The sequence below is a fragment of the Polypterus senegalus genome, chromosome 2 (genome assembly GCF_016835505.1).
Source record: "Polypterus senegalus isolate Bchr_013 chromosome 2, ASM1683550v1, whole genome shotgun sequence".
NCBI classification, from domain to species: Eukaryota; Metazoa; Chordata; class Cladistia; order Polypteriformes; family Polypteridae; genus Polypterus; species Polypterus senegalus.
In genome coordinates, this window is record NC_053155.1 from 271,596,668 (window position 1) to 271,623,978 (window position 27,311).

General features: G+C 36.7%; 1 protein-coding gene across 10 annotated transcripts in view; it reads left to right on the top strand.

The window, feature by feature from the left end:
• The window catches only part of cnksr2a (connector enhancer of kinase suppressor of Ras 2a), a 763,738-nt gene that overhangs the window by 248,468 nt on the left and 487,959 nt on the right, over nucleotides 1-27,311 (top strand). For 6 of the 10 annotated variants that reach the window (XM_039745560.1, XM_039745565.1, XM_039745563.1 and 3 more), the window contains exon 4: nucleotides 5,049-5,072. The exons of the other annotated variants lie outside the window; for them this stretch is intronic. In XM_039745560.1, coding sequence (XP_039601494.1) covers nucleotides 5,049-5,072 — 24 coding nt within the window. The remainder of the gene's footprint in view (nucleotides 1-5,048; nucleotides 5,073-27,311) is intronic. 10 annotated transcript variants of the gene reach the window in all.

Below are 27,311 nucleotides of genomic sequence, written 5' to 3' on the forward strand. Positions count from 1 at the left end.
TCTCAATGGGGGTATAAGAGTAAATGCTCAATCATATAGTGTAATTCTAAATAAGGCAGCTAATCATCCGTTCAACTTATCACAAATGAGAGGTACAGTGTTTTAATGGTAAGGACTATTGCCTTTCCAATAAAAGGCAGAGAGAGAAGAAATCTAGCTTCTGAACAGTGTTTCATTTTTGTAGGGGGAAGGGTGTGAGCATGGTACTAACAAAACTGAATGTATGATAATCTTCATTTTGATAACTGCCAGTCTAGAACAGTGAAAAATGGAAAATGAGGAAAAGGATTTCTTGTCACTTTTAAATATCTTATAAGATCTTACAATGAGGACACAGATCTTACAATGCCCTGCAAGAAAGGAGAGATGTCAATGTCCAAGTATCTGAATGATCCAGCTCAAGGAATGCATAGTTCATAAACAGACATACTAAAATAACTAACCATGATAAGTGGCTACAGAATACAGCTTGTTCATCATGCATAAACATTCACATTGCATAGTTAGATAACTGACAAGTTTAAATGAGATAGCTTGGTAAGTGTGGAAGAAAACAACTAAAGGATAATTATACATAAAAAGAAATCCCGTACTTGCATAGCATCACACCTGAAACAAGGAAATATTATAATTTAAGGCACGTGAATTAGAGATAAAAAAAAATAGCTAATAGGATTTGACAGAAACTTGCAGGGTTATTAAATAATATTTTAATGCTACCAGCTAGAAGGTCCTTCTTGATATAGCGTGACATTTAGTAAGTAAAAATCCACTACTAACAGCATAAAACCTTTGAAAATTTATGGCAGGTTGTTTGAAAAAGACATGTGCAATGAATATATGATACATATATACATTTTCTTAATTTATGTTAAACTGCTTAATAAATTACTAAAATTTATCAAGGATGCTCTTATTTAAACTTGTGCAGTATGCATTTCATGAAAATGGAATTCTGGTGGTTCTTTTTAGTGGAAATCTGCATTGGAAAGGCATTGTGCGATGGTGATGTGTTATTATTATTATTGAATAATTTTAAAATCCAGTAAATATGTTATTTTTCTCAAAGACAATGTGATTAAAGAGAAAGAATGTTAAATTATTCAATAGAAATGTAAACTATTAATTTATAGTTTATTTAAATACAGTCCCAAACCAAGCAATTCTGAGTAGTGCCAGACAAGCGACACGTCTTTGCCCAAAGAAAAAGTGTATTTGTTTGCATTGGAATGTGCTCAGTTTGTTAGACTGAGGCAAACATGAGGTACTGTTCAAATAATCCATACCTTTATTGCTGTACAGTAAAAGCAATAGCTGTGATCAACAAATCACCATTAGATATAGGTAGATATTTCAAGAGATGATTATCAAACAGTAATATCATGAGGGAGATGCACAAAATAATGCAATCAGTATTCCTCTCAGATTACTAAGACGACACATTATGCTTAGCAGATGATAATGCCCTAGGCAACAAAGTAGGGCATGGTGACGATTTGTTGTGAGGAGAAGATACATATAAGGATGTGTAAAACCTTTTTCAGTACTTTCAACCTGCTTTATGAAACATACTGTAATAGAAGAATCTCATGGACAAAACTGTTTTTATTAAAGAATATCCATTATGCTTTCTGAGTACAAAAGCTACTACAAAATATTAATGTTGACTCACTGGTGCAAGAAGTTTGACTGATTGTTACGCAAAACACATTGTTCATCTGATACTATCAGTGTGTCATCTCTGTGATTCTTATTGCTTGTGTTCTTCTAAAAGGAGGATGTATTAATCTTGAAAGACAGCTTAAAATGCTGCTTGGTAAACACTGTGTTGACATACAGACATGAAAAAATTTGTTGATACCCTTACTGCTCATTGAAAAAGTACTGTAGGCTTCCGGAAGAGTGATTAAATGAAAAGCAGTTGTCCCATGTATACCTGCATGCCTTTGATATGTCATCAAGTAAAGCAAAGTAAGTGTGGGGGAAAAAAAACAAAGTAGTGTTGTTTGTTTTTTTTAAAAAACATATTCTAAAATGGCCTGGGCACATTTGTTGCTGCCCCTAAAACATATCATAAATATATGGATTAGTGTGCTTTTCAAAAGCTGTTCTTTCCATAGTATCACACGTCTCCATTTGTGCATTCAGTCTTTTTAAATGGAGAAATATAATCACCTTACTGTTTGGTATCATTGTGTGCCCCACACTGAACTTCAGCCAGAGAAAACAAAGGAGAGAATTTCTGAGGAGATGAGAAAGAAAATTATAGACCAGCATGTTAAAGTCAAAGGCTATACGATGATCTCTAAGCAGCATAATGTTCCTGTGACAGCAGTTGAAAAAATTATTAAGAATTTAAGGTCCATGGGACTGTAGAAACCCTCCCTGGACGCAGCCACAAAAGGAAAATAGACCTCAGAATGGTCATAAGGATAGTGAGAATGGCAGACAAAAAAAACAAGGATGACTTTCAAAGAGATATAATCTGAACTCCAAAGTCACGGTCCATCAGTGTCTGATTGCACACTGTCACTTTTTGGGTGACAGTGGACTCAATGGAAGAAGTCCCAGGAGGACTCCACTGTTGAAAGACAAATCTAAAAATGTCAGACTGCAACTTGTTAAAATGGATATTGACAAGCCACAATGCTTCTGGGAGAATGTCCTTTAAACATATGAGGCACAACTGAAGATGTTTGACAAGTCACATCAGGTGTATGTCCACAGACAAAAAAGTGTAAAGCACAGTTTTATTTTTGTTAAATACGGAATAAACAATGATGGGTGCCAATTACTTGTATCAGTTTAAAGTTATTTCAAGGACAATTGTGTGTTGTTCTTTTTATTGAAGGTGTACCAATAAATGTGTCCACATCCAGGTCCATTCTTATTGTCATAGTTGTTGTTATATTTTGTACCATGGAAAGTGGAGTCGATATTCTACAGTATCCTATATATTTAAAGCGTCTTATAAAAAAAATCTCCCTTCTCACAAAGTTTCACAATCTGTTACTGCTTTTGAGGTTGAAGTATAAAACTTTAAAAATTTACTTTGTTATAGAAAATGTACTGTCTCCCCCAAATTGATAAAACTAAGTAGTCCTTTTTCGTGTGATATAAAATTTCTATAACATGCCTAATTCCACATGTTATTTGTTTAGATTCTGCATTCTGTTGAACCAGAATGTGTTTGGCACAATTTTAAAGTGGAATTCAGGCAGTCTTTTGTTTATGGGTCAAATTAGATTAGGGCCATGTTCAGTAAATAGTTTCATTATAATGGTTTTAGTATACATTTTATTACACTATACTGAATATTTTGTATGCAATAATTCATCACATCACTTGCACAATATTTAATTTTATGTTTAATTTTGCTTCATTTTCATATTCTCAGTCATTCCCCTATGTTTTTACCAAGTAAATTACATTTAAACAAACAGAAAACTGAACATAAATTCTTCTATACAGCTACACAAGAATAATCTCTAAGGATGAGGGTCTATTAAAATGCATAAGATCTCCAATAAGACAGTAAAAATCACTGTCTAAAGTTGAAAAAAGTTCTGTCATAATTGATCTTGATTTCAGCCTTTACATCAGCAAAAGCTGAAATCTCTAAAAGGAAGAGGATGTTTTTGATATCATTTGTAGCCTCTAGAAGAACCTCTACATACAGTGCAGTGCAAAATTTGAGTTTGTGTCACCACTAGAGTCTCTCTTGAATCACCATACTGTTCCTGAAGGTGAACAAGCAATCTTTGAGATTCCTTTACTGTAAGTCCTTATAACAATTATATATACAATTCATATATTTCACTCACAAATTGGATTTTCTTCTCTTGTGTGTGTAACAAAAAACATAAAATACAAGCATTGATCTGAAACTGTGATTCCCTTTTTGTTTGATCCTGTCAAGTTTGATTCCAGTTCTGAACAGGAATGATTATGTTTCATATTTGAGTCAAACTATTTTTCATGTCTATTATTAATGTTTTATATCTGTTCAGCACCTTTAGCCTTTACCACACATGAACAACACTAAATAAAAACTGAATGAAGGGTTGTATGGTTACAGGGACATTATTGTCATGAGTACTCACATGTGCTAATCAACACACAACACTCCTCACTGAGCTACTGAGAGGTGTTTATGTTTAATTCTGTTTGCTTGGGCTGTGGATGAAACTAGACAGATGTTACAGTAATGCGACCACATTTGAAGAAATGTCTGGTAGCTTGGTTAGAGAAGGCTACAGTTTACCTGTTGTACCAACCAATAATTAAAAGTCTTAAGGACTAAAAAAAAATACTGTCCTTCATTTGCACATTGCTGTTTGTATAAAAAATTTGGATTAGATATAAATCAGATAAAAAAAAAAACTACAAAGAGTCGCATTAAAAAAATAAATAAATAAAAAAGGTTGTTTTTGTCAATCCACCAGTCTAGTGGCAGCCTACAAATATGTGTATTGAATTTTTTAAAGTGTTGTTTGTTTTGCACCATATTGTTCATCTATAGGTAATTAAGTATGACATTTTTTTCACAGATCAACAAAAAAACTTTTTTTATACCTGCTTATAAAAATGTACCATTGGTGGGTGTAGTGGTATACATTTTCCACGTTCATGAAAATTAGACAGGTACTATTTTAAGTGGATAAATTACCTTGAAAATTACTGTTATTTAACTGAGAAACAGAAAAGTTCTATTTTTTTTAATGTGTGAAATGTAGAATACATGTTGAATTTGTAAATTGTAGTATATAATATGATTAAAATCCACTGTTAATTTATTGTTAGATAATAATAATAATAATAATAATAAAGAATAGCTGCAGTTAATGAAAGCTAGTCTACCATTAATTAAAAGAAAAGATTAGTATTAGTCATTTTATATTGTTTGACCTTGGTATCTCTTTTTGCCAGCTGCAGAATTGCATGCTTTTAATATGTGGCAAATATATTTGCATTTTAGCTGACCATGTGAATTTTTTGTTTCTGTTTTTGTTAATTTATTTTATTTTTTTGTTTTACTTTGTCACCAGGGCTTTTCTGAGGATAAGTAAAAGGTAGGCTTCATTTCAGTGCTGTTTATTCTGTTCAATAGTTGTGGTCTTCTCCAGGGTTATAAAAGTAACCATAAAATAATGGTTAAATGGGAATGCTTAGCAAATTATTTATTTTTGATAGCCATTAAAATGAAAAATATCACTGAAATAAATACAAATAGTTTATACGTCATACTTTAAAGAAATATTGTCACGTCATAAGAAACATCCTCTTTACACTGAAGGTCTACATTTTTTCTTTGTGCTAGCCTTCTGCTCACACCAACAGCATTATCATGGCATCTCCTGTATTTTGATTACAGAATGATTTTCTTCCTGCCTTATTCTATGATAGTCTCTTCCCAAATTTCGTAACACTTGGCCATTACTTTTCTATATTTTTTGGTCTGACCGTAACATGTTCTTCCGTTGTTTATTTTTACATTCTTGCTTTTATTTATGCCTTCCCTACTGCAGTCCTTAATCTGCTGGTATTCTTTGTGAATTATATGTTGGAGAAAGTTAATTAAATTATTCCTCTATACCTCATGCTTAATTTCAAATTATCTAACCTCCGGAAAAGTTCATAGTTGAGAGACATGCTGTTGGCCTTAAGTGCTACCAAGTGCAATTTTGCATTTCACTGTGTTCGTAATATTGGGCACCATGCTGGTCTAGTGTTTAGTGGTATGCCGCATATACTGCCTAGAGTGTTCTCTTGTTTACATAGGTTTTCTGTGGGTACTTAAATGCTTTATGACATCACAAAGACATGCAGGTGAGATACACTGGTGATTCTAAACAGGCCTGTTTTGAGAGTTGTCCTGTGATAGACTACCATTCTCTTGAGGGTTCTGATGCTGCTGGATAATTGTCTGATCCCAGTGAATTTTTAATGAAAACAATGGGCTCATGAAATGTATAAGTAGATACAAAATACTGCCCCTCTCCAGCACCATGAGTAGTAATTATTACTACCTTACCTTCATATTCACAACTGTTTTGTTAGGTTGCCATTCTTTATATGAATGGCTGATAAAATCTATAAATATTTATTTTATAAAAATGTATAGAATAAAAAGATCAAAACTCCATGCATTAGGATAAACATTCACACTCACTTTTCTCAATAAATGGTTTGCCGTTTTTTGAATAGTTACACTTGAAATTCAGTTCTGGAGGTTCATACCCCTTCATTGTGTTAAACATGTAACACTGATCAACTTCTTCAGTGCATGCATGAGCTTCTAGTTTAAAGAAATGTTAATTTTATTGTACTGATGATTAATTTTTATATTCTACATTTCATAAAGTATAAAAAACTTGAATAATTTAATGGCAAAAGCTAAACGTCTAAACACGGATAATAAGGAGGGTTTATATTAAGTGTAGCAGTAATGAAGAAAAAACGGTAACGATGCAGTTATACATGACCTTTGTTTTTAAAATAGTAAAAGGTTTAAAAAATTGAAGCATTGGAGAAGTTTTTTTTAGTTTAGTATCAGTTATGACATAGTTAGCTGTATGAACTTCCTAAGTGCATGTGAAGAACTGTTCAGTGAGTCACAGGATATAGCTTCTCAGCTAAACATCATTCGCGGAGGAAGCTTAGAAAACAGCAAATTCTAGCACAGCTGAATGTGTGTGGTATGAGTAGGAGCATCAGATGTCACACTAATGTATTCAGAATAAGTTGGAAATCTAATGGACAGGAGCTGAACACATCTCTTAAAGCAGTGACACTGTTCTGTTTTTAGTAGTCATCATTCAGAATTTTAAGCAAAGGAGAAGTGCTGTGGTATTTCTTTTAGAACAGTATTTAGAGTAGTTTGTAAGCAATAAAAATGGCTCTAGTGAAACCTAATTGGGTCACCTCATACTTTAATTACTTATTTCCCATTCACTTTTTAAATATGAGTTTATGTGCTAGATTATGATTATGACAAGGAATGATTATTTACTTATTTTTCATACATATCTATACCAAATGCATGGCCAACTATGTTCTTTATGTTTGAAGTGGTGCCTGGCTGGAAAGGATGCCACCAGGGTCCCAAACTGGCAATAACAACTCATTTGTCCACCTAAGTGGTGACACAGGGGAGGCTTCTGTGGAGCAGTAGAATTTGTGAGTATGTGTGGTGCCCTGGGAGGAAGATAGAAATCATCTGGCAAAGACACTAATCAAGTTAAGTCAAATGGACTTTATTGCATTAGCAACTATACATATATTGTACCTTGGTACATTGAACAGTGACACAAAATAATGTTTACCAGGTCCACGGTTTAACATTTGGACAGCAGAGATAATTTTACATGCAGGATTGTAAAACAAGCAAAAACATCTATATAACTGAATATCATATTAGCATACATCAAAAAGCTGGCAATTAGTGTAATTAATATTTAAAAGAAGATGTATAATGGACAAGGTCTGTAACATTAAAATGCAGGAGCAGAAATAATTACAAGATGATTAACATTATGAAGTTGCTCTAAAGCATTAAAATAAATATATTCAAAGGAGTACTATAGTGAGGACAGACTACAGGGGTCACTGACTCAGAGAAAGATTGTTAATGACCAGAAGACCTTCAGTGTACTAGATAAAAACACATGAGTCCTAAGCAAAGAAGGTGGGAACATGTTGCTCATTTTTTAGACAGAGGAAGCTAGTGATTTTAAATAATATAATGTTAATGTTTGGGATAATGAGAGCATTTTAGCTTTTAAAACATTCAGCTTGGGAACTGCCCCAGCAAGATGGTTTTGTTAAGGATGTTTAGGTTGGAGGGATGTCGCAGCCTGTTAGGCTGCAAGAACACCAGGCTAGATCCCTTTCTAAGAGGGAACTTAAAATGAATTCTGAACTTGGTTTGGGAATGACTTATTATGCTGTCTAAAGAAGTCATGTACTGTAGGAAATAAGATCTCTTAGTGCTATGAGAAAGATTCTTTGGAGTTAAGTGCTGTGGTTGTACTTGGAAGGTAAAGAATAGAAAGACATAACTAATGGAATATTAATAATGTCAAATAGGGATTGCTAAATAGCACTTTATTAATAAATAATTCTGAATGTCTGTATTAATACAAAGTATAAGTTTTTATCGGGGTTGAGGTCCTGTGAAAGACAAGATAGAGTGGGAAGGAGCACTCAGAATTAACACTGTGGGACAAATGTGGGATGAGAAATTACCAAAACCCCAGTTTAAAAAAAAAAAAATTTGCAAAAACCATTGCATTATAAAAATTCTGTTCAGTTTAATCAACAATTATAATTATCTTTGTTACATTATTTCCGAGTGCCCTGCGCTCAAAGCATTTTGTCCCAGGACCTCATTCATAAACATACTGTATGAAATGAAACTAAAATTGTAGAATTATCCCCTAACAAGTACCTGCAACTATTGTAATTTATAAAATATCCATACACAAATACATGTTCATAAATCCTTCCCACCTGTGGTTAGTTTTATAAATCCTAAATCCTCTCCTCTTAAATGTACGCCCTTGGCAATGAGCATGCTGTCTTCACTTAAAGGACGTCTTCAGATATCGTAATATGGTGGGGTATACACCTGTGACCTGGACTTAGAGGTAACTATCCCTCTTGCGTACTGTAAAAGTCAACAAAATTGTGAGTTGTAAACATGTCTACTCTAATATAGTATCTCTTTTTGGTATGGGGGACCAGGCAACCCAGTTGAACCCAGAAAATGGTTCTTACTATCATTCACTCTGTTAAAATGGCAAGTGAAAACAGAATATTATCTAAATGTCTTTTGAATGTTGGTATTTCCTATTCTTTGTGTCCATTTGTTATGTTCATTCACTGAGTATGCAACATGGGGTCAATCTTTTGCAGCAGTCATAGTTAATAATCCCTTATTCTGCTCTAGTACCTTTTTAATTAGACCTTGAGCTCTTTCATTGTAGGAAAAACCTGGACATGTGAATGAGGAAGTTGAGATACTCCTGATATGCCTGCAAGTTCTCTCTGAAGTGAAAAGGAAACCATGCTCCAAGAGAATTTGTACTTCCATTGGAATGGTGTGATTGGATGTAGTAGATCTCTCAAGGGTGGGACACAACTGGCGGTAGACGTCCATATCAATGTTCATAGTAATCGATAATGACTTATGAGTGATCATCACAAGTCAAAAGTCAAAGTGATCTCTTAAAACTTGCTCTCTGCCTAATGTGCCATTGGTAAAGTCTTGTACTAGAGAAAGTGTAGCCAGAATTTCTTAATCTTCAATGTCTTAGTTCCAAATACAATGGATTCAGAAAGTACTCAAACTCCTTCATTGTCTACATACTTTATTGTGTTGTAGATTTAATTTGAAATAGATAAATGTTCTGTTTGTGTCTATCAATGTAAACTCAGCAACCTATAAAGTCAAAGTGAAAACATGTTTTCAGAAAGGTTTGTAAATTGATTTAAAATCAAAAACTGAAATCTTAAATTTACATTTAGACACTTTATTGTGGCACTCCAAATTGTATTCAGTGCATCCTGTTTACTCTCATTCTCCTAAATTTTTATTTAGAACTTGAATGACGTCCACCTGTGGCAACTGGAATTTATTGGACATAGCTTAGAAAGGCCAACACCGGTTTATACTGTATCTCACAAAAGTGAGTACACCCCTCACATTTTTGTAAATATTTTATTATATGTTTTCATGGGACAACAATGAAGATATGACACTCTGATACAATGTAAAGTCGTCAGTGTACAGCTTGTATAACAGTGTAAATTTACTGTCCCCTCAAAATAACTCAACACACAGCCATTAATGTCTAAACCGCTGGCAACAAAAGTGAGTACACCCCTAAGTGAAAAATGTCCAAATTGTGCCCAATTAGCCATTTTCCCTACTCGGTGTCCTGTGACTCGTTAGTGTTACAAAGTCGCAGGTGTGTTAAATTTGGTGTTATCGCACTCACACTCTCTCATACTGGTCACTGGAAGTTCAACATGGCACCTCATGGCAAAGAACTCTCTGAGAATCTGAATAAAAGAACTGTTACTCTACATAAAGATGGCCTAGGCTATAAGAAGATTTCCAACACCCTGAAATTGAGCTGCAGTATGGTGGTCAAGACAATACAGCTGTTTAACAGGACAGGTTCCACTCAGAACAGGCCCCACCATGGTCGACCAATGAAGTTGAGTGCACATGCTCAGCGTCATATCCAGAGGTTGTCTTTTGAAAACAGACGTATGAGTGCTGCCAGCATTGCTGCAAAGGTTGAAGGGGTGGGGGAGTCAGTCTGTCAGTACTCAGACCTTACTCCGCACACTGCATCAAATTGGTCTGCATGGCTGTCATCCCAGAAGGAAGCCTCTTCTAACGATGATGCACAAGAAAGCCCGCAAACAGTTTGCTGAAGACAAGCAGACTAAGGACATGAATTACTGGAACCATGTCCTGTGGTCTGATGAGACCAAGATAAACGTATTTGATTCAGATGGTGTAAAGCATGTGTGGTGGCAACCAGGTGAGGAGTACAATGACAAATGTGTCTTGCCTACAGTCAGGTATGATGGTGGGAGTGTCATGGTTTGGGACTGCATGAGTGCTACCGGCACTGGGGAGCTACAGTTCATTGTAGCTGAGACATACTGAAGCAGAGCATGATCCTCTCCCTTCAGAAACTGGGCCACAGGGCAGTATTCCAACATAACAACCCCAAACACACCTCCAAGATGACCACTGCCTTGCTAAAGAAACTGAGGGTAAAGGTGCTGGACTGGCCAAGCATGTCTCCAGACCTAAACCTTATTGAGCATCTGTGGGGCATCCTTAAATGGAAGGTGGATGAGCGCAAGGTCATCCACCAGCTCTGTGATGTCGTCATGGAGGAGTGGAAGAGGATTCCAGTGACAACCTGTGAAGCTCTAGTGAACTCCATGCCAAAGAGAGTTAAGGCAGTGCTGGAAAATAATGATGGCAACACAAAATATTGACACTTTGGGCACAATTTGGACATTTTTCACTTAGTGGTGTACTCACTTTTGTTGCCAGTGGTTTAGACATTAATGGCTGTGAGTTATTTTGAGAGGACAACAAATTTACATTGTTATACAAGCAGTATACTAACTACTTTACATTGTATCAAAGTATCATATATTCAGTGTTGCCCCATGAAAAGATATAATAAAATATTTACAAAAATGTGAGGGGTGTACTCACTTTTGTGAGATACTGTATATGGTCCCACAATTCACACTGCATGTCAGGAGAGAAACTAAGTCCACGCAATTCTCTATAGACCTCAGCAGTAAAACTTTATGGAGGCAAAGATCAGAGGAAGGATATAAAACTGTTTATAAAGCTTTGAGTGTTCCCTGGAGTACAGTAACCTCTTGAGCTTGACACCCTTTAAATAAAGTGTTACTTAAGCTTGTCACATTATATTAATGTTCTCTATGCATGATTAAATAATTTCTAAAAAAGCATGCACTTCAAATACAGTATAAAGTATCAATGCACATTAATTCAGTCAAGATAAAATCAATATCAAATCGAATCAGAACATTGTGAATTGGAATCGAATTTGGGCATCAGTGGTGATACCTAGCCCTTGCTCTAATAGAGCTTCAGAAGCCCTCTGCAAGATGGGAGAACCTGTCATAAGGATGACCATGTCATCGGCCCTTCATCAATAAAATGTTTATGGTATAATTGCTAGATGGAAGACACTCTTAAGTGAAAAGCATATAACATCCCGCTGGCAATTTGCCAAATGGCATTTAAAGGACTGAAAATACAAGGAAAAAGATTATCTGGTATGATGAGACAAAAATTGAAATCTTTGGCAGAACTCCAAGCACTTTTTCTGATGAAGCCCATGTCCTGTTAATCACTTGCCTAACACCATCCCTGCCATGAAGTGGGGTGGTTACAGCATCATACTATTGGTGTGTTTCTCAACAGCAGGGACAGGGAGACTGGTCAGAATTGAGGAAAGGAAGAATCTAACCAAATAAAGACAGGTCTCTGAAAAAAACCTGCTCCAGAGTGCATGCAACCTCAGACTGAAGAGACAATTCACCTTTAAGCATAACGATGACAGGAAGTATACAGCCAGACAACACTGGAGTGACTTGTGACTTTGAGACAAGTCTAACTGTCCTTGAGTGGCCCAGTTAAAGCCCAGACTTAAAGCCCCTAGAGAATCTGTGGTAGGACCTGATGATGGCAGTGTAAAGACGTTTCTCATCTAATTTCTCAGAGTAGAGACTTACCCAAGAAGACTCTTAGCTGTAATTGCTACATAGAGGTTCTGCTACTTCCCTAAGGCTCTGAATAATTATATGAAAAGCAGATTTCAGTTTTTAATTTTTAATAAATTAATAAAGTGTTATAGACTGCCCAATGCAGACAGTAATTTCGATGCGTATCTTTTTAGTAATATTAAAAAGTTAAGTTTACAGGGGGATATTATAATCTTGGTGGACTTTAGCTACCTGAATATTAACTAGGATAACCATGCAAATAGTGGCACACGAGCAGAGCAAAGGAAAAAAATCAGCTGTATAAGGTTTGTAAGATTAATAACTCCAATGTAAATCACAGGGCGTATGAGAACATGAGGGCAAGTGTTAAGAAGGATATTAGGTAGGCTAAAAGGCAGTTAAAGAGGAATATACCAGATAAGGAGAAAGATGAACCAAAGAGAATCTTTCAGCATTTTATTAGTAAAAGAACAGTTAAGGAAGAGGAGAAGTGCATTAGGAATAGTAAAGGGGCAATAATAAGTACAGACTGTAAAATAGCAGATACTCTAAACTTGCATTTTTCTGATGTCCTCACATATGAGGAAGTAGATAACCACCCAGCAGTAAAAGGGACTACTGTACTACAGAGGTAGTGAAGGATTTGGAAATTTTAGAGGGAGAAGTGCTGCTCAGATTAAATAGGCTGAAATCAAACAAATCACCAGGACCAGATAATATTTATCCTCGAGTTCGTAAGGAGGTTAGCAAGTACATATATAAATCCTTGACACATACTTTTAGAATGTCACTGTGCACTGGGGAAATTCCAAAGGACTAGGAAAAAGTTAAATATTATCCTGTTATATAAAACAGGTGACCTTGCAGATGCAAGCAACTATAGGCCAGTATGCTTCACAGATAAATTAATGGAAGGAATTGCAGTATTAAGGATAATATTGAGCAACACATGGCAAGAACAGGAGTTTTGCTGAACAGGCAGCATGGGTTCAGAAGAGGGAGGTCATGTTTTACTAACATGTTGGAACTCTATTAGAAAGCAATAAAAGGGTATGATCAAAGTGGAGCATATGCTATTACTTATCTTGACTTCCAGAAAGCATTTGATAAAGGTGTCACATGAGAGGTTGGGCATCAAACTAAAAGAAGTGGGAGTTGAGTTATTTACTTGTAGATGGTAGCAAAGGATAGGGCATAGGAAATAGAGGGTTATGGTGTGAAGAACCTTATCAGAATTGGCTGACATTAAGAGAGATGTTTCACAGGGGTCAGTGCCAGGGCCTCTTCTATTTTTAATATACATAAATGATTTGGATAGGAATATAAGTAACAAGTTGGTTAATGTTTCAGATGATACCCAAAATAGCTGGATTGACAGATAATCTGGAATCCGTTAAATCATTTAGAGAGGGACTTGGACAGCATACAGGCATGTGGAGGTTTGTGGCAGTTGAAATGTAATATGCAGTAAGTAAATGTAAACTATTACATGTAGGAAGTAAAAAGTTTGGTTTGAATACAGAATGGGAGGTCTGAAATTCGAAAGTACAATTTATGAGAAGGATTTAGGAGTCATAGTGAGTTTACTATGCTAGACAGTGTTCAGAACCCATTAAGCAGCATGTGTAGAGTGCAACTCTAAGGAGGCAGTGATTTCCAACTCTTTTCATCTCATGGCACACATAAGCTAATTACTAAAGTTTTGTGTCACACCAAAAAATATATTTTTGGCTGATCTGACAAAAAATAGGTACAATTTTGATTTACAAAAAAATAGTAATTTCCTGACCTTTTTTCTTTAAAGTGGGTTTTTAAGACTATATATTTATGACACTAATAAAAACAAATACTAAAAATTATCAGGTGCCGTTACTTGTATTATGAGCAGCTGTCACAGTTGTACCACTGCTGCTTCGCATTAAGGTGATCAAAGGTTCACGTTCTGGGTCCTCCCTGTGTGCTTTTTGCAAAGCGCTTTGAGTAGTAAAGAATAATTATTATTATTTTAATATGTGTGTATTCGTGATCAAATTCAGCTGCAGCATAGTGTGGGATAAATATGGGCACTAGATGTGCTTGACAATTTGACACATTCATTGGAATGATTACATAGCACGGTGCGCATGCAACATAATCATAATTATATTAAAGTAAATGTTCATATAAATTGATTATAGCATACACATTTTTAACAAGTTGAGACATGTAAATTGGTTATAAATGCATGAAATTATACATTTATTGCTTTATATTTCACATATAGTATATGTATATTATTAAAATGTAAAAAATATGTAAATGATTTAAAATTGAATGAAATTTGCATCATAGACTTCTTTTGCGTCATATTATTTTAAAAGAAGTCTTTAATTTTTTTTTTTTTAAATCTTGCGACACACCTGTGGACCTCAGTGCCGTGGCACACCAGTTCAAAATCGCCGCAAAAAGGTTATGCGGAAGCTTTATAATGCACTGGTGAGGTCTCATCTATAGTACTGTGTGCAATTTGTGTCCTCCTAGGTTCATAAAGGACATAGCAGCTCTAGAAAAGGTCCAGAAAAGAGCGACTAGGCTGATTCCAGGGCTACCGAGGATGAATTATGAAGAAAGAATTAAAGAGCTGGGTCTTTTCATTTTAAGCAAAAGAAGATTGAGAGGAGACATGATTGAAGTGTTTAAAATTATGAAGTAAATAAGTATGAGTCTGCTATTTTAAAATGAGTTCATCAAGAACACGGGGACACAGTTGAAAACTTGCTAAGGGTAAATTTCGTACAAACATTAGGAGGTTTTTCTTTACACAGACAACCATAGACAAATAGAAGCTACCAAGTAGTGTGGTAGACAGTTATACGTCAGGGACTTTCAAAACAAGACATGATGTTATTTTAGAAGAATTAAGTGGATAGACCTGGTGAGCTTTGCTGTGCTAAATGGCATGTTCTCGTCTAGATTGTTCTAATGTTCTAATATAACATTTTATCTAGGTGATATTTTAGACACACATAATGCATGTTTCCTTGTTGTCCATAACGTAATCAACGTAATACATTTTAACATTGCATATGTTTTTATTTTAGTGAAGTTTATGCATCATCTTAGTCATCTTGTTAAATCATCATTGTTCTGACCTGTATCAAGAGGTTAATGCATTCTTTTTTCTGGTTTTCCTTTTTGTGTTTGTATTTTAAGGTTTTCATAGTTGATATCAACTATACCATCCAGCCATCCATTTTCTAACCCGCTGAATCCAAATACAGGGTCACGGGGGTCTGCTGGAGCCAATCCCAGCCAACACAGGGCACAAGGCAGGAACCAATCCTGGGCAGGGTGCCAACCCACCGCAGGACACACACAAACACACACACCAAGCACACACTAGGGCCAATTTAGAATCGCCAATCCACCTAACCTGCATGTCTTTGGATTGTGGGAGGAAACCGGAGCACCTGGAGGAAACCCACGCAGACACGGGGAGAACATGCAAACTCCACGCAGGGAGGACCCGGGAAGCGAACCCGGGTCTCCTAACTGCGAGGCAGCAACGTTACCACTGCGCCACTGTGCCGCCCCTCAACTATACCTAATATATTATTTTTGTTTGTTAGTAGTTTTATGTAAATCTGGTGTCACAAGTCATTTTCCTGACTGGAAAAGAAAATGTGAGCAAGTATAGTTCAGTAAACAATAATACCAATTGAAAACTCTCAAGTTAAGGCTTATAATGTGCTTCACCACCTCTTTCTATTTTTCTGAAACAAATTATTAGGTCCATTATTAGTAAATTGTTAGTCTAGTCTTCTATCTGACTGCCCATTTAGCCCTTCATTGAAAAGTGTTTTTAGCATTATTCGAAGACCTTGCAAATCCAGAGTTGGCTTGGCAGCATTTTGACAATGTTATATTGGGCAGGAATTAATTCATTCATTTAATACCTCTAGCTAGCAAATTAAGCTTCAGAAGAGCTATAGGCTTCCCACACTTCTCTACTTCACTTGACTTATTTTACACAGTATACCCTTTAAATATAATTTATTCTTTTCTAGGTTTCTTCCTTTTGCCTACATCCCTGAGTGCTCTTTGCACTATGAATTTAAACATGAGTAAATTAACTCATGTTATCATTTTTTACCCCATTTGAACCCAGCATTCTCCTTATAGAACTTTTTGTTTTGTACGCACTATTTCACTGTTATAGCTCATTTTCCCACATAAAATGTGTCCTGTGCAGAAGTAAAAAAGCATAAGGAGGGGGAACACTGCACACTAGTACCATGCATAAGTGATAGCTATTAACATCCACTTTCTTCCCAATACATGGCACTGTGACCACTGACTTTCTTTTCAGTGTGGATAATGGCACTTGTTGCATTTATGTTCTTAAAGGCACAAGATCTGCCCTCAGTAGAGTAGATCATGGTGTCTTGATCTCTGATTTTGCAGGCTATAAAAATGTGTTGATTTACTATCATGGGAGCATAGCTACAGAAGATAGATATTGGATAGCTCTGGGCCTGGTCTTCTAGAGCTGTGGCTTATTTTTTCATTACTTGCTTGTCCTGCTCCAACATCCCTAAGAAAGCCAATGTAGACTACAGCTTATGAGTTGGGTGGACTGCCTTATTTCTGGAGGATGGAGGGCTAATCATTTTTAAAAATATATTTTTAGTTCTTTAACACTCTTTGTAATACCAGTTGTTTTTGTTATTACGGCTTTTGTGGGATTTCTGGCTATATTAAAGATTAATTGATCTTTTTATCATATAGGTTGCATTAACAAAATTTGTGTGTATGTGTGTTTAAATTTACTTTATTTTTATGTTTATCATATTATATAATCTTGCAACACTGAATATATTCACAAACAATTCAAATAAATACAATGATATAATTCAATGTTAATACAAAAGCACCATGCAATACAGAAATACATTTCAAAAAAATAAAAAGACATAAAGGTTAATATCCACAGTCACGGTGGAGTGTGATAAAATTTGAATACTAATTTTTGTAGGCCCTACCTGAATATTTTGTTTATAATATAACAAAAGTACAAATGGTCAAAGAAAAAAAAAATTATCCCTCTTAATTTAGTATTGTTAGCCCTGGCCGGGGTTCCAATTCATGGTTTATGCCTCTCTTGTTCACTTTTTATTCTTTGATTTATGATGTTTATGTGAATTACTCTTGTTTTTTTTTAATTTGTTGGTGTATGTAAACTGACGGTGTTCCATGTGTTTTGTGGGTTGTCCACAAGAGGTGGGGCCACCTTGCAAACACTGCTAAGAACTGCCCTCCACCCTATAAATCTGGAGGGTCTCCCAGAGGTTCTTGTGGTGCATTATGAATGTGCCTGTTAGTGGTGAGTTTTCTTGTGTGTATTGTGTTTCTGTTAATTATTGGATATCTGGAATTTTGACTTTTTGCTTTGTGTTTTGACCTTGCCTTTGTAATCTGTTTTGGGACTTGTTTGATTTAGATTGCCTTCGTGTTTCTGGCAATTCCATTTTGTCTTTGTGTGCCACGAAGCTTCATAGTGATTAGAAAACTTTTTGGAGGAATAAATCTTTTCTTTTATAAAGATTTGGTGCTTGTCCTTATTATTAGCCAGGGTTTGCCGGTGATACCCGCTTCTAGTGGGCATTTTTGGAAGTGCTTTGAAATTATTTAGTTTTCGTGACTGCAACTTCATGACAGGTATAAGAAGAAACTTCATTATCAACAGTGAAAGCATACTGAAGTAAATGCTCTGTAGTGAAAGTATTATGTGCACATGGTAGGATCCAATTTAATATGAAATTTGCACATTATATAGAGGTAATTTCCTTTAAATATATTGCCTGGCAAATACTATATTTATGTATATAAGTTTAATATACAGTGGTGTGAAAAACTATTTGCCCCCTTCCTGATTTCTTATTCTTTTGCATGTTTGTCACACAAAATGTTTCTGATCATCAAACACATTTAACCATTAGTCAAATATAACACAAGTAAACACAAAATTCAGTTTTTAAATAATGGTTTTTATTATTTAGGGGTGAAAAAAAATCCAAACCTACATGGCCCTGTGTGAAAAAGTAATTGCCCCCTGAACCTAATAACTGGTTGGGCCACCCTTAGCAGCAATAACTGCAATCAAGTGTTTGCGATAACTTGCAATGAGTCTTTTACAGCGCTCTGGAGTAATTTTGGCCCACTCATCGTTGCAGAATTGTTGTAATTCAGCTTTATTTGAGGGTTTTCTAGCATGAACCGCCTTTTTAAGGTCATGCCATAGCATCTCAATTGGATTCAGGTCAGGACTTTGACTAGGCCACTCCAAAGTCTTCATTTTGTTTTTCTTCAGCCATTCAGAGGTGGATTTGCTGGTGTGTTTTGGGTCATTGTCCTGTTGCAGCACCCAAGATCGCTTCACCTTGAGTTGACGAACAGATGGCTGGACATTCTCCTTCAGGATTTTTTGGTAGACAGTAGAATTCATGGTTCCATCTATCACAGCAAGCCTTCCAGGTCCTGAAGCAGCAAAACAACCCCAGACCATCACACTACCACCACCATATTTTACTGTTGGTATGATGTTCTTTTTCTGAAATGCTGTGTTCCTTTTACGCCAGATGTAACGGGACATTTGCCTTCCAAAAAGTTCAACTTTTGTCTCATCAGTCCACAAGGTATTTTCCAGAGAGTCTTGGCAATCATTGAGATGTTTCTTAGCAAAATTGAGACAAGCCCTAATGTTCTTTTTGCTTAACAGTGGTTTGCGTCTTGGAAATCTGCCATGCAGGCCGTTTTTGCCCAGTCTCTTTCTTATGGTGGAGTCTTGAACACTGACCTTAATTGAGGCAAGTGAGGCCTGCAGTTCTTTAGACGTTGTCCTGGGGTCTTTTGTGACCTCTCGGATGAGTCGTCTCTGCGCTCTTGGGGTAATTTTGGTCGGCCGGCCACTCCTGGGAAGGTTCACCACTGTTCCATTTTTGCCATTTGTGGATAATGGCTCTCACTGTGGTTCGCTGGAGTCCCAAAGCTTTAGAAATGGCTTTATAACCTTAACCAGACTGATAGATCTCAATTACTTCTGTTCTCATTTGTTCCTGAATTTCTTTGGATCTTGGCATTATGTCTAGCTTTTGAGGTGCTTTTGGTCTACTTCTCTGTGTCAGGCAGCTTCTATTTAAGTGATTTCTTGATTGAAACAGGTGTGGCAGTAATCAGGCCTGGGGGTGGCTACAGAAATTGAACTCAGGTGTGATACAGTTAGGTTATTTTTTAACAAATGGGCAATTACTTTTTCACACAGGGCCATGTAGGTTTGGATTTTTCTCCTAAATAATAAAACCATCATTTAAAAACTGCATTTTGTGTTTACTTGTGTTATATTTGACTAATGGTTAAATGTGTTTGATGATCAGAAACATTTTGTGTGACAAACATGCAAAAGAATAAGAAATCAAGAAGGGGGCAAATAGTTTTTCACACCACTGTATGTTTTAACTTTTTTAGAAGAAGAAGAAAAAACATACAACCTAGGGCAGGGGTGGGAAAACTACGGGCCACAGGCCACATCCGGCCCATTGGTCTTTTTAATCAGCCCCGCTGAGGATTGGTACAGAATTGCCCAAATCAAATCATATCATAATTATGACTGAGTTCATTTGACCTTGTCCTGTAATGCCTGGCATTCCACCAGGTGGCGCATTATGCGCAGTGATACATTGACTTGATTTTGCGAAGCCAGGGCTACTCTCTTGTTATTACTCTGCTACTGCTCTGAACCCATCTGCAACAATGATTGGGCCAAAGAAAAGAAAAGTCGACAGTGAGTGCCGAGTGTTTAGTAAGGAATAGACAACTAAATACTTTTAGTCCGGTCAAAGGCTGTATGTCTTATTTGCCAAGAAACCGTTGTGGTTTTAAAGGAATACAACATCAGCCATCACTTTTCCCCCAAGCATGCTAATTATGCTAACAACCTGTCAACGCAAGAATGGATGGCTACCGCTCAGAGGTTGGTAGCTAGTTTGCAGGCTCAGCAAAACACCTTTATCCGACAAACTGCCATCCAAGAATCAAGCACGAAGGCAAGATATGTGCTGGCATTCAAATTTGCAACGACCAGAAAGCATTTCTCCAAAGGGGAGTTTCTCAAAGAGTGCATGGTAGAGACAGCAAGTATCTTATGTCCTGAGAGCAAGAACAAATTTGAAAAAATTAGCTTATCACGCAGGACAGTGACTCGCAGTGTTGAGCTAATTGACAAAGACTTAGCTAGCAAGTTAAACAAAAAAGAGGAGTCATTTACATTATATTCTTTGGCACTGGACGAAAGTAATGACATAAAGGACAACGCTCAGCTTTTAATTTTTATCAGAGGGATTAATGACAATTTTGAGATAACGGAGGAGTTTTTGGCCATGGAATTCCTAAAGGGGAAAACGCAGGGAGAGGACTTGTATGACAGCGTGTCGAGGGTCATCAATAGGCACAAGCTACCTTGGAGTACGATTGCCAGCGTTACCACAGATGGATCGCTAAATCTGACTGGAAAAAAAACGTTGGGTTACTCAAAAGAATCCAGGAGAGGGTGAAGGAGGACAACCCTGAGCAGGAGGTAATTTTCTTACACTGCCTAATCCAACAGGAAGCACTGTGTAAATCCGTATTGCAGCTTGACTACGTAGTGAAGCCAGTTGTAAAACTTGTTAACTTTATTCGAGCGAGGGGACTTCACCATCGTCAGTTTAAGTTTCTTGAAGAATTTGACGCTGATCACCAGGACTTGCTTTACCACTCCAATGTCCGCTGGTTAAGTTTGGGGAAAGTATGTCGACGAGTGTGGGCGTTCAAACAGGAGATTCTCTCATTTTTGGAGCTACTTGAGAAAGCTGATGATTTTCCTGAGCGGAGTGACACAGATTGGCTTTGTGATTTAACTTTTGCTCTGGACATACTGACACACATGAATGAGCTGAATGTGAAGCTACAAGGGAAAGACCAGTTTGTGCATAAAATGTACACAAATGTCAGAGCCTTCAAAACCAAGCTAACTTTATTCTCAAAGCAAATGTCAAACAACTCATTCGTTCATTTCCCCACACTGGCTACACTGAAAGAGGCCCCTCGACTTGTGGAAAAAATACAGGAAATCACTGGACGACCTGTATGGAGAATTCTACTGTCAGTTCTCTGATTTTGGAAAAATGTACAAGTCATTTCAGCTGGTGTCATGTCCCTTCACACAGGACCCTGAAACAGCACCACGGGAGTTGCAGTTGGAACTAATTGATCTCCAGTGTGACACCGTCTTAAAGGAAAAGTTCAACTCTCTTAAACTGGATGAGTTTTATGCATCATTAAGCACAGCCAAATTTCCAAACATCTAGAAGATGGCACAGAGGATGCTGGTGTTGTTTGGCTCTACGTTTGTGTGTGAACAGACTTTTAGTGTAATGAACACCAACAAAGCACCACACAGATCCCAGTTGAGCGTTGAACACCTCAGATCTGTTCTGAGAATTGCCACAACAAAAAAACACCAGACTTCGATGCACTGGCAAAAAAGGGTGATCAACAACACTGTTTCCACTAAAAGTGAATGTAAATATTAACACTGTAATGCCTTTTTTATGTTTATATTTGATATGTATGCATCTAGTGCTGTCTGTCAAATTTTAAAAGTCAATGTGGTCCCTGAGCCAAAAGATTTGCCTAACCCTGATCTAGGGGGTAGTGCCCTTAAAATTTGATATTTTAATGTGAACAGTGATGTTGCCTTGGAGTCTTAGATGAGTTATTTATAGCCTTTAAATTTGTAGATCTGTATAGTAGGTTGTAATCTGCATTTCAGCTCTTGGAAATTGGATTACATCCCTGTAAACTGATTCTGTGATCTTAGCACAGGAAATGTAAGGTATCATTAACCTGCTACTGCAAGTTGTATAACATTGATTTGTTGTCTAAAATCATTTGTACTGTAGCTGCTTAGTGGTAGTGTCACAGCTATTATGTGATAACTAAAATAGATTACAATATGCAAGCTTTCGAGGCAACTCATGACCCTTCTTCGCCTGAAGAAGGGGCCTTAGTTGCCTTCAAAAACTTGCATATTGTAATCTTTTTAGTTAGCCAATAAAAGGTGTCATTTTGCTTGGCTTTTCTCTACATTCATAATGGCTAACACAGTACAACACCCTAGTACTACAGCTATTATGTGCAGAAAAGTTCTTCATTAATCTTACCTGAAATTAATTGAAATAATGTTTTTGGCAGTTGTTTTGGATAAATACATCTAATATATGAGATCTTTGGTATAAATAGGGGGAGGATGGGCTGCAATTGTTTAACCTAAATTTAGAACTTGTACCAGCATATGGCATGTTGTTACATATACCTCTGTTGTGTTTATAAAATGTATAGGAGTGTTATTCCAAAAATGTAATTTAATCATATTATCATACATATATTGAGATGTTTTTTCTTTATTTACATATGTGGATGTCATGATTTAAACTTTATCTTTAGGCAAAAGTGATGCAATTGGGGAAAAAAAATTAAAATTTTACTTCTAATTTATTCATTGTAAGACTAACAGATATGCCACTACCATCTGTGGAAAAAGTAAGTATACCCTTGGCACTAATAGCTCGCATTGCCCTCTTAGGCAGAAATAACCTGAAGCAAGCATTTCTTGTAACTGGTTGCCAGTTTCTGACATTGACTGGGAGAATGTTTTCCTCCTCCATGCATGCACAGCCCATTTCAAATTAATCCCAGAGCATCTCAGTGGGATTCAGTTGCACACTTTCACTTGGCCACTCCAGAACCCTATATTTCTTATTTTCACCAACTGCCTGGTGGATTTACTGGTATTTTTAGCGTGTTTGTCATGTGGTAAGGTGCATGTTTAATTAAGTTTCAATCTTCTGACAGATGGTTTCACATTATCCTGAAGCACACCCTCCGGTACAATGAAGAATTTATGTTTGATGCTTTGATTGTGAGCTAGACAGGCTCTGCAGCATAGCAGTCCCAAGCCATACCATTTCCACCACCATGCTGTACAGTTGGCATCCAGATCCTCTGGTCAAATGCATGTCTTTCGTTACTGTGGACAAATAACTCTTCTTCCGAGAACTACCTATTAGGGCCTGTGATGAAATTCTGGAGATTTCAGCATCTTGCTTTCTGCTTTTGGTTTGAACTATCCTGGCCTAGATGGGTTGGCAGTTGTTTACAATCTTCTGTAGAAGATGATGATCTTCTGGACAGTAGAATGGTTGATTTCATATTGTTTGGAGATCTTTTTAAATACATTCCCAGGGATCTCTAGCCTTCTATCTGAAAGCTTTAGAAACCTCCTTGGATATAGGCATGGTGATAACACACATTACAACAATAGTGCAAACCAAATGTCTTAGGCTTAAATAAGACAAGTTCCTCAAAAATCCTGTCTAATGATGTTCTAATCATTTTCGCCTGATCTGGTGCACCCAATTTTAACTTTAGGTGTTTGAGTTAGTGGTAAATGTAGGGTGTTCTTAATTTTTTGTCTTGGAAAATTTGCATTTATGTTTAATTAAATTGTACAATGGACTACAACATGTAAATGGTCAGTTAAATAAAAATATTGGACTTATAATTTACATCCAGAGGTACCCCTTATGAGAAGGACCTAGACGTCATTATAGATTTTTCACTAATAGGATTTTTGATTATGTAGTATAATGTGCAGAGTACAAGTCAAAGCAGGTTATGCTTCAGTTATATAAACACATGCCTGATGTCTCTTCTAGAGTACTTTGTGTAGTTTTAGTCTCGAGGATGCCAAAAAGACATACTGTTATTTACTAGAAAAAAATTCAGAGAATAGCACATAGGCTGATTCCGAGAGTGCAAGGTATGAGTTATGAGGAAAGGCTGGAGTTGCCAACCATCTTCAGTGTAAGCAGAGACTTAGACGTGACATGACTGAAGTTTGAAAGGAATTAGTACAGTGGAACCTGGCTCTTACTTTAAATTGTGAGTTTTAACAAGAGCACAGAGACACATATGGAAACTCATTAAGTGTTAATTTCTTAGAAATTTTATAAAGTTAATTATCATAACTTGTGTAGAACCTAGTGTAAATTAAAACTTGATCACCAACCTGGTTTGTTTTTACTCTTTGTGACATTGTAACATCTACCAGGTAAAGAAGAATTAAAAATCATTTCAGTATTTGTTTTATTGAGCTTAATGAGTTTAGGAGATACAGAAAATTCATGATCAAGCAAAATTTTTTTACTGTAGTTTGCACAACAACCCACTGAATTATTTAATACATTTCTCACTGTTGTGACCTTTTCTAAATACCTCTGTAGTTCAGATTTCAGAAGTGCAGAAACAATTTAGTATCTGCCTAATTTTATCTATAAAGTCTAGGAGCTTTTGTACCTTGCTATCCAATCTGTGATCTTTTCAGTTGATCTGATCAGCCTCCAAGAAATTCCACACAACATCTTCTAATATAATAATTTTACTCCCACCTTTAATCACTTCACAACTTTTTATGTCCCTTCTTCCTCTCCAGATAATCGCAAGCAGGTGTTAAAGTTTAATTAAAAATGTCAACAGAAGCTACCATTGACCTTTTTGCCATTCCAGTCCTTCTAGTTCTACTTTTATAGTAAAACTCTAAGTATGAATTAGTAGATCTGGTCATTGGGCAGATACTCATTTTGTGCTGCAAAATATGTATTTCTGTATGTTCTTTTTGTTGATTTTTGGATTACAAATTGGATTCCCAGAGTATATATTATTTTTTTCATGTGTCCAGGCACTGGTATTACTCAATTATTCAATACCGAGTATTGGCAGTTTCTTTGCATCCTCTGTCGATTTTCGTAAAGCATTTAACTCGTTGATTGAGCTGCCCTATGGGACATTCTGGGACTTCACGGGATCCCCCCAAAGCCATTACACTGGTACTGTGAGTGCTGTGCAAAAAGGTAGGCAGAACATTTGTGTTTTTCCCAGTTGATTCTGGGGTTCGTCAGAGGTGTGTTCTTGCTCCTACTCTGTTCAATGCTTGCATGGACGGGGTGTTGGGTGGCTGTGGGGCATCTGTTGGTGAAGAAAGATTCACTGATCTTGACTTTGCCAACGATGCTGTGTTCTTCTCTGAGTCAATGGAGACCCTGATAGGGGAGTGTCTGGGATTGCGAGTATCCTGGATAAAAACCAAGATCTAGGCCTTTAATGACCTCTTGAGCACAGGCATCAGCAGTGTGTCTGTCTGCGGAGAGAGTGCCAACCTTGTTGAGATGTTTACTTACCTCTGGTGACTCTTCCTATGAAGTTAGTAGATGGTTTGTTTGAGCATGGGGAGGGTCATGAGATTGCTTTGAAGGTTGTGTGGCACTCCTGATATTTTTGCAAAAGGACAAAGGTCCAAGTCTTTAGAGTCCTGGTGCTTCCTGTCTTGCTATACTGTTGCAAGACATGGACACTATCCAATGACCTGAGATGAAGACTGGACTCCTTCAGTACTGTGTCTCTCCGGAGAATCCTTGGGTACTGCTGGTTTGACTTTGTGTTGAACAAGCGTTTGGTCACAGAGTCCCAAATGAGGCACATTACCTGCATTGAGAAGGAGAGTCAGTTATGGCACTACGGCCATGTGGCGTGATTCCCTGAGGGTGATCCGGCTTGCAGGATCCTCATTGTGGAGGTCCCAAGCGGTTGGACCTGGCCAAGGGGATGCTCACAATAACACCTGCCTGAGACAGATAGATGGTCATTTCCGGAAGGTATGACTGGACCATGCGTCTTCCTGGGGAGTTGCCAACTGGAATCCCGAGCTGTTTCGTCATGTGGTGGGTATGGTAATTGCTGTAACAGTGAATGTTCCCTGACCTGACCTGGCCATGATTATTTATGTAAAGTGACATATTTTAATTTTTTCAAGAGAGTTTGAAGTCACTGATGTATTATTGTGGCACAGTGCTGTTCCTTCAGTAAAAGTGCCCCTTGATCCCACAAAGCAATGTTAGTTACAGTGTCTCACAAGGCAAGCAAGAGTTTGAGTACTTACATTTCTATGAAATGTTGGCACAGTGGTTAGTGCTGCTGCTGCCTAGTGGGTCTATTAAACTGGTATTGAATTATGTCTTTGATCATAGGCTTTGTAGAGTTAAAGCATGTTCTCCTTATCTGCATGTATATTTCTCTGGTGACTCTGCTCACCATATCTTTTATAGAATAGTTGTTGACTATATGACACCGTGTGAGTATGTGTAGTGTCTGTGTGCGTGGCTCTTGTGAGGATCTCATGCGCTGACCAGTGTTGATTCCTGCAGTATGCCCAATGATGCCAGGATGGGCTCTGAGCCTCAGAGGGGAAAAAATTAACTGGCTTAGGCAGTTTGTGAATGTTATACAGTATTCATTTTATCAAAGCATTTTATAATTCCTTGAAGAATGTTTTGTTTAATACTCTAGATAATAAAGAAGTGTCACTAAAATGTAATTAGTTAAGGAAGATTTGCACTTCTCTTAGAATCAAAGCCGATATGCAATATGTTTTATTTATGCTAACTGAATGGGATCTTTAGCAAAGTTTGATACATTTATTCCACATATACAATACTGGTCCATCCAGTATTCATACAGATATGAGTGTATTTTTATTAGTCACTATTCACAATTGTACCTACACCTATCCTTTATCAAACCTACCTAGTGCATTTCAGAAGAATGACATCTGGAGCAAATCCTGGCTCCAGCAACCAGCACTACATGTAGTGCTATTTGTTGTACATACTGGAATGTAAATAAATATGAACAAATGAGAACAAGTATATCCATTGCTCTTTATTCCTTGTTTTTGGTGGCCAGATTTTACATAAATTTTGTATTTGGCATGTGATTGTTTTACTTCACATTAAAGAAGTTTTAATTTTTTGGTTTACATAAATGTTAAAATATTGTCTCAACATTCAAATAAGTAACAGTCTACAGAACAGCAAATTGTTGTT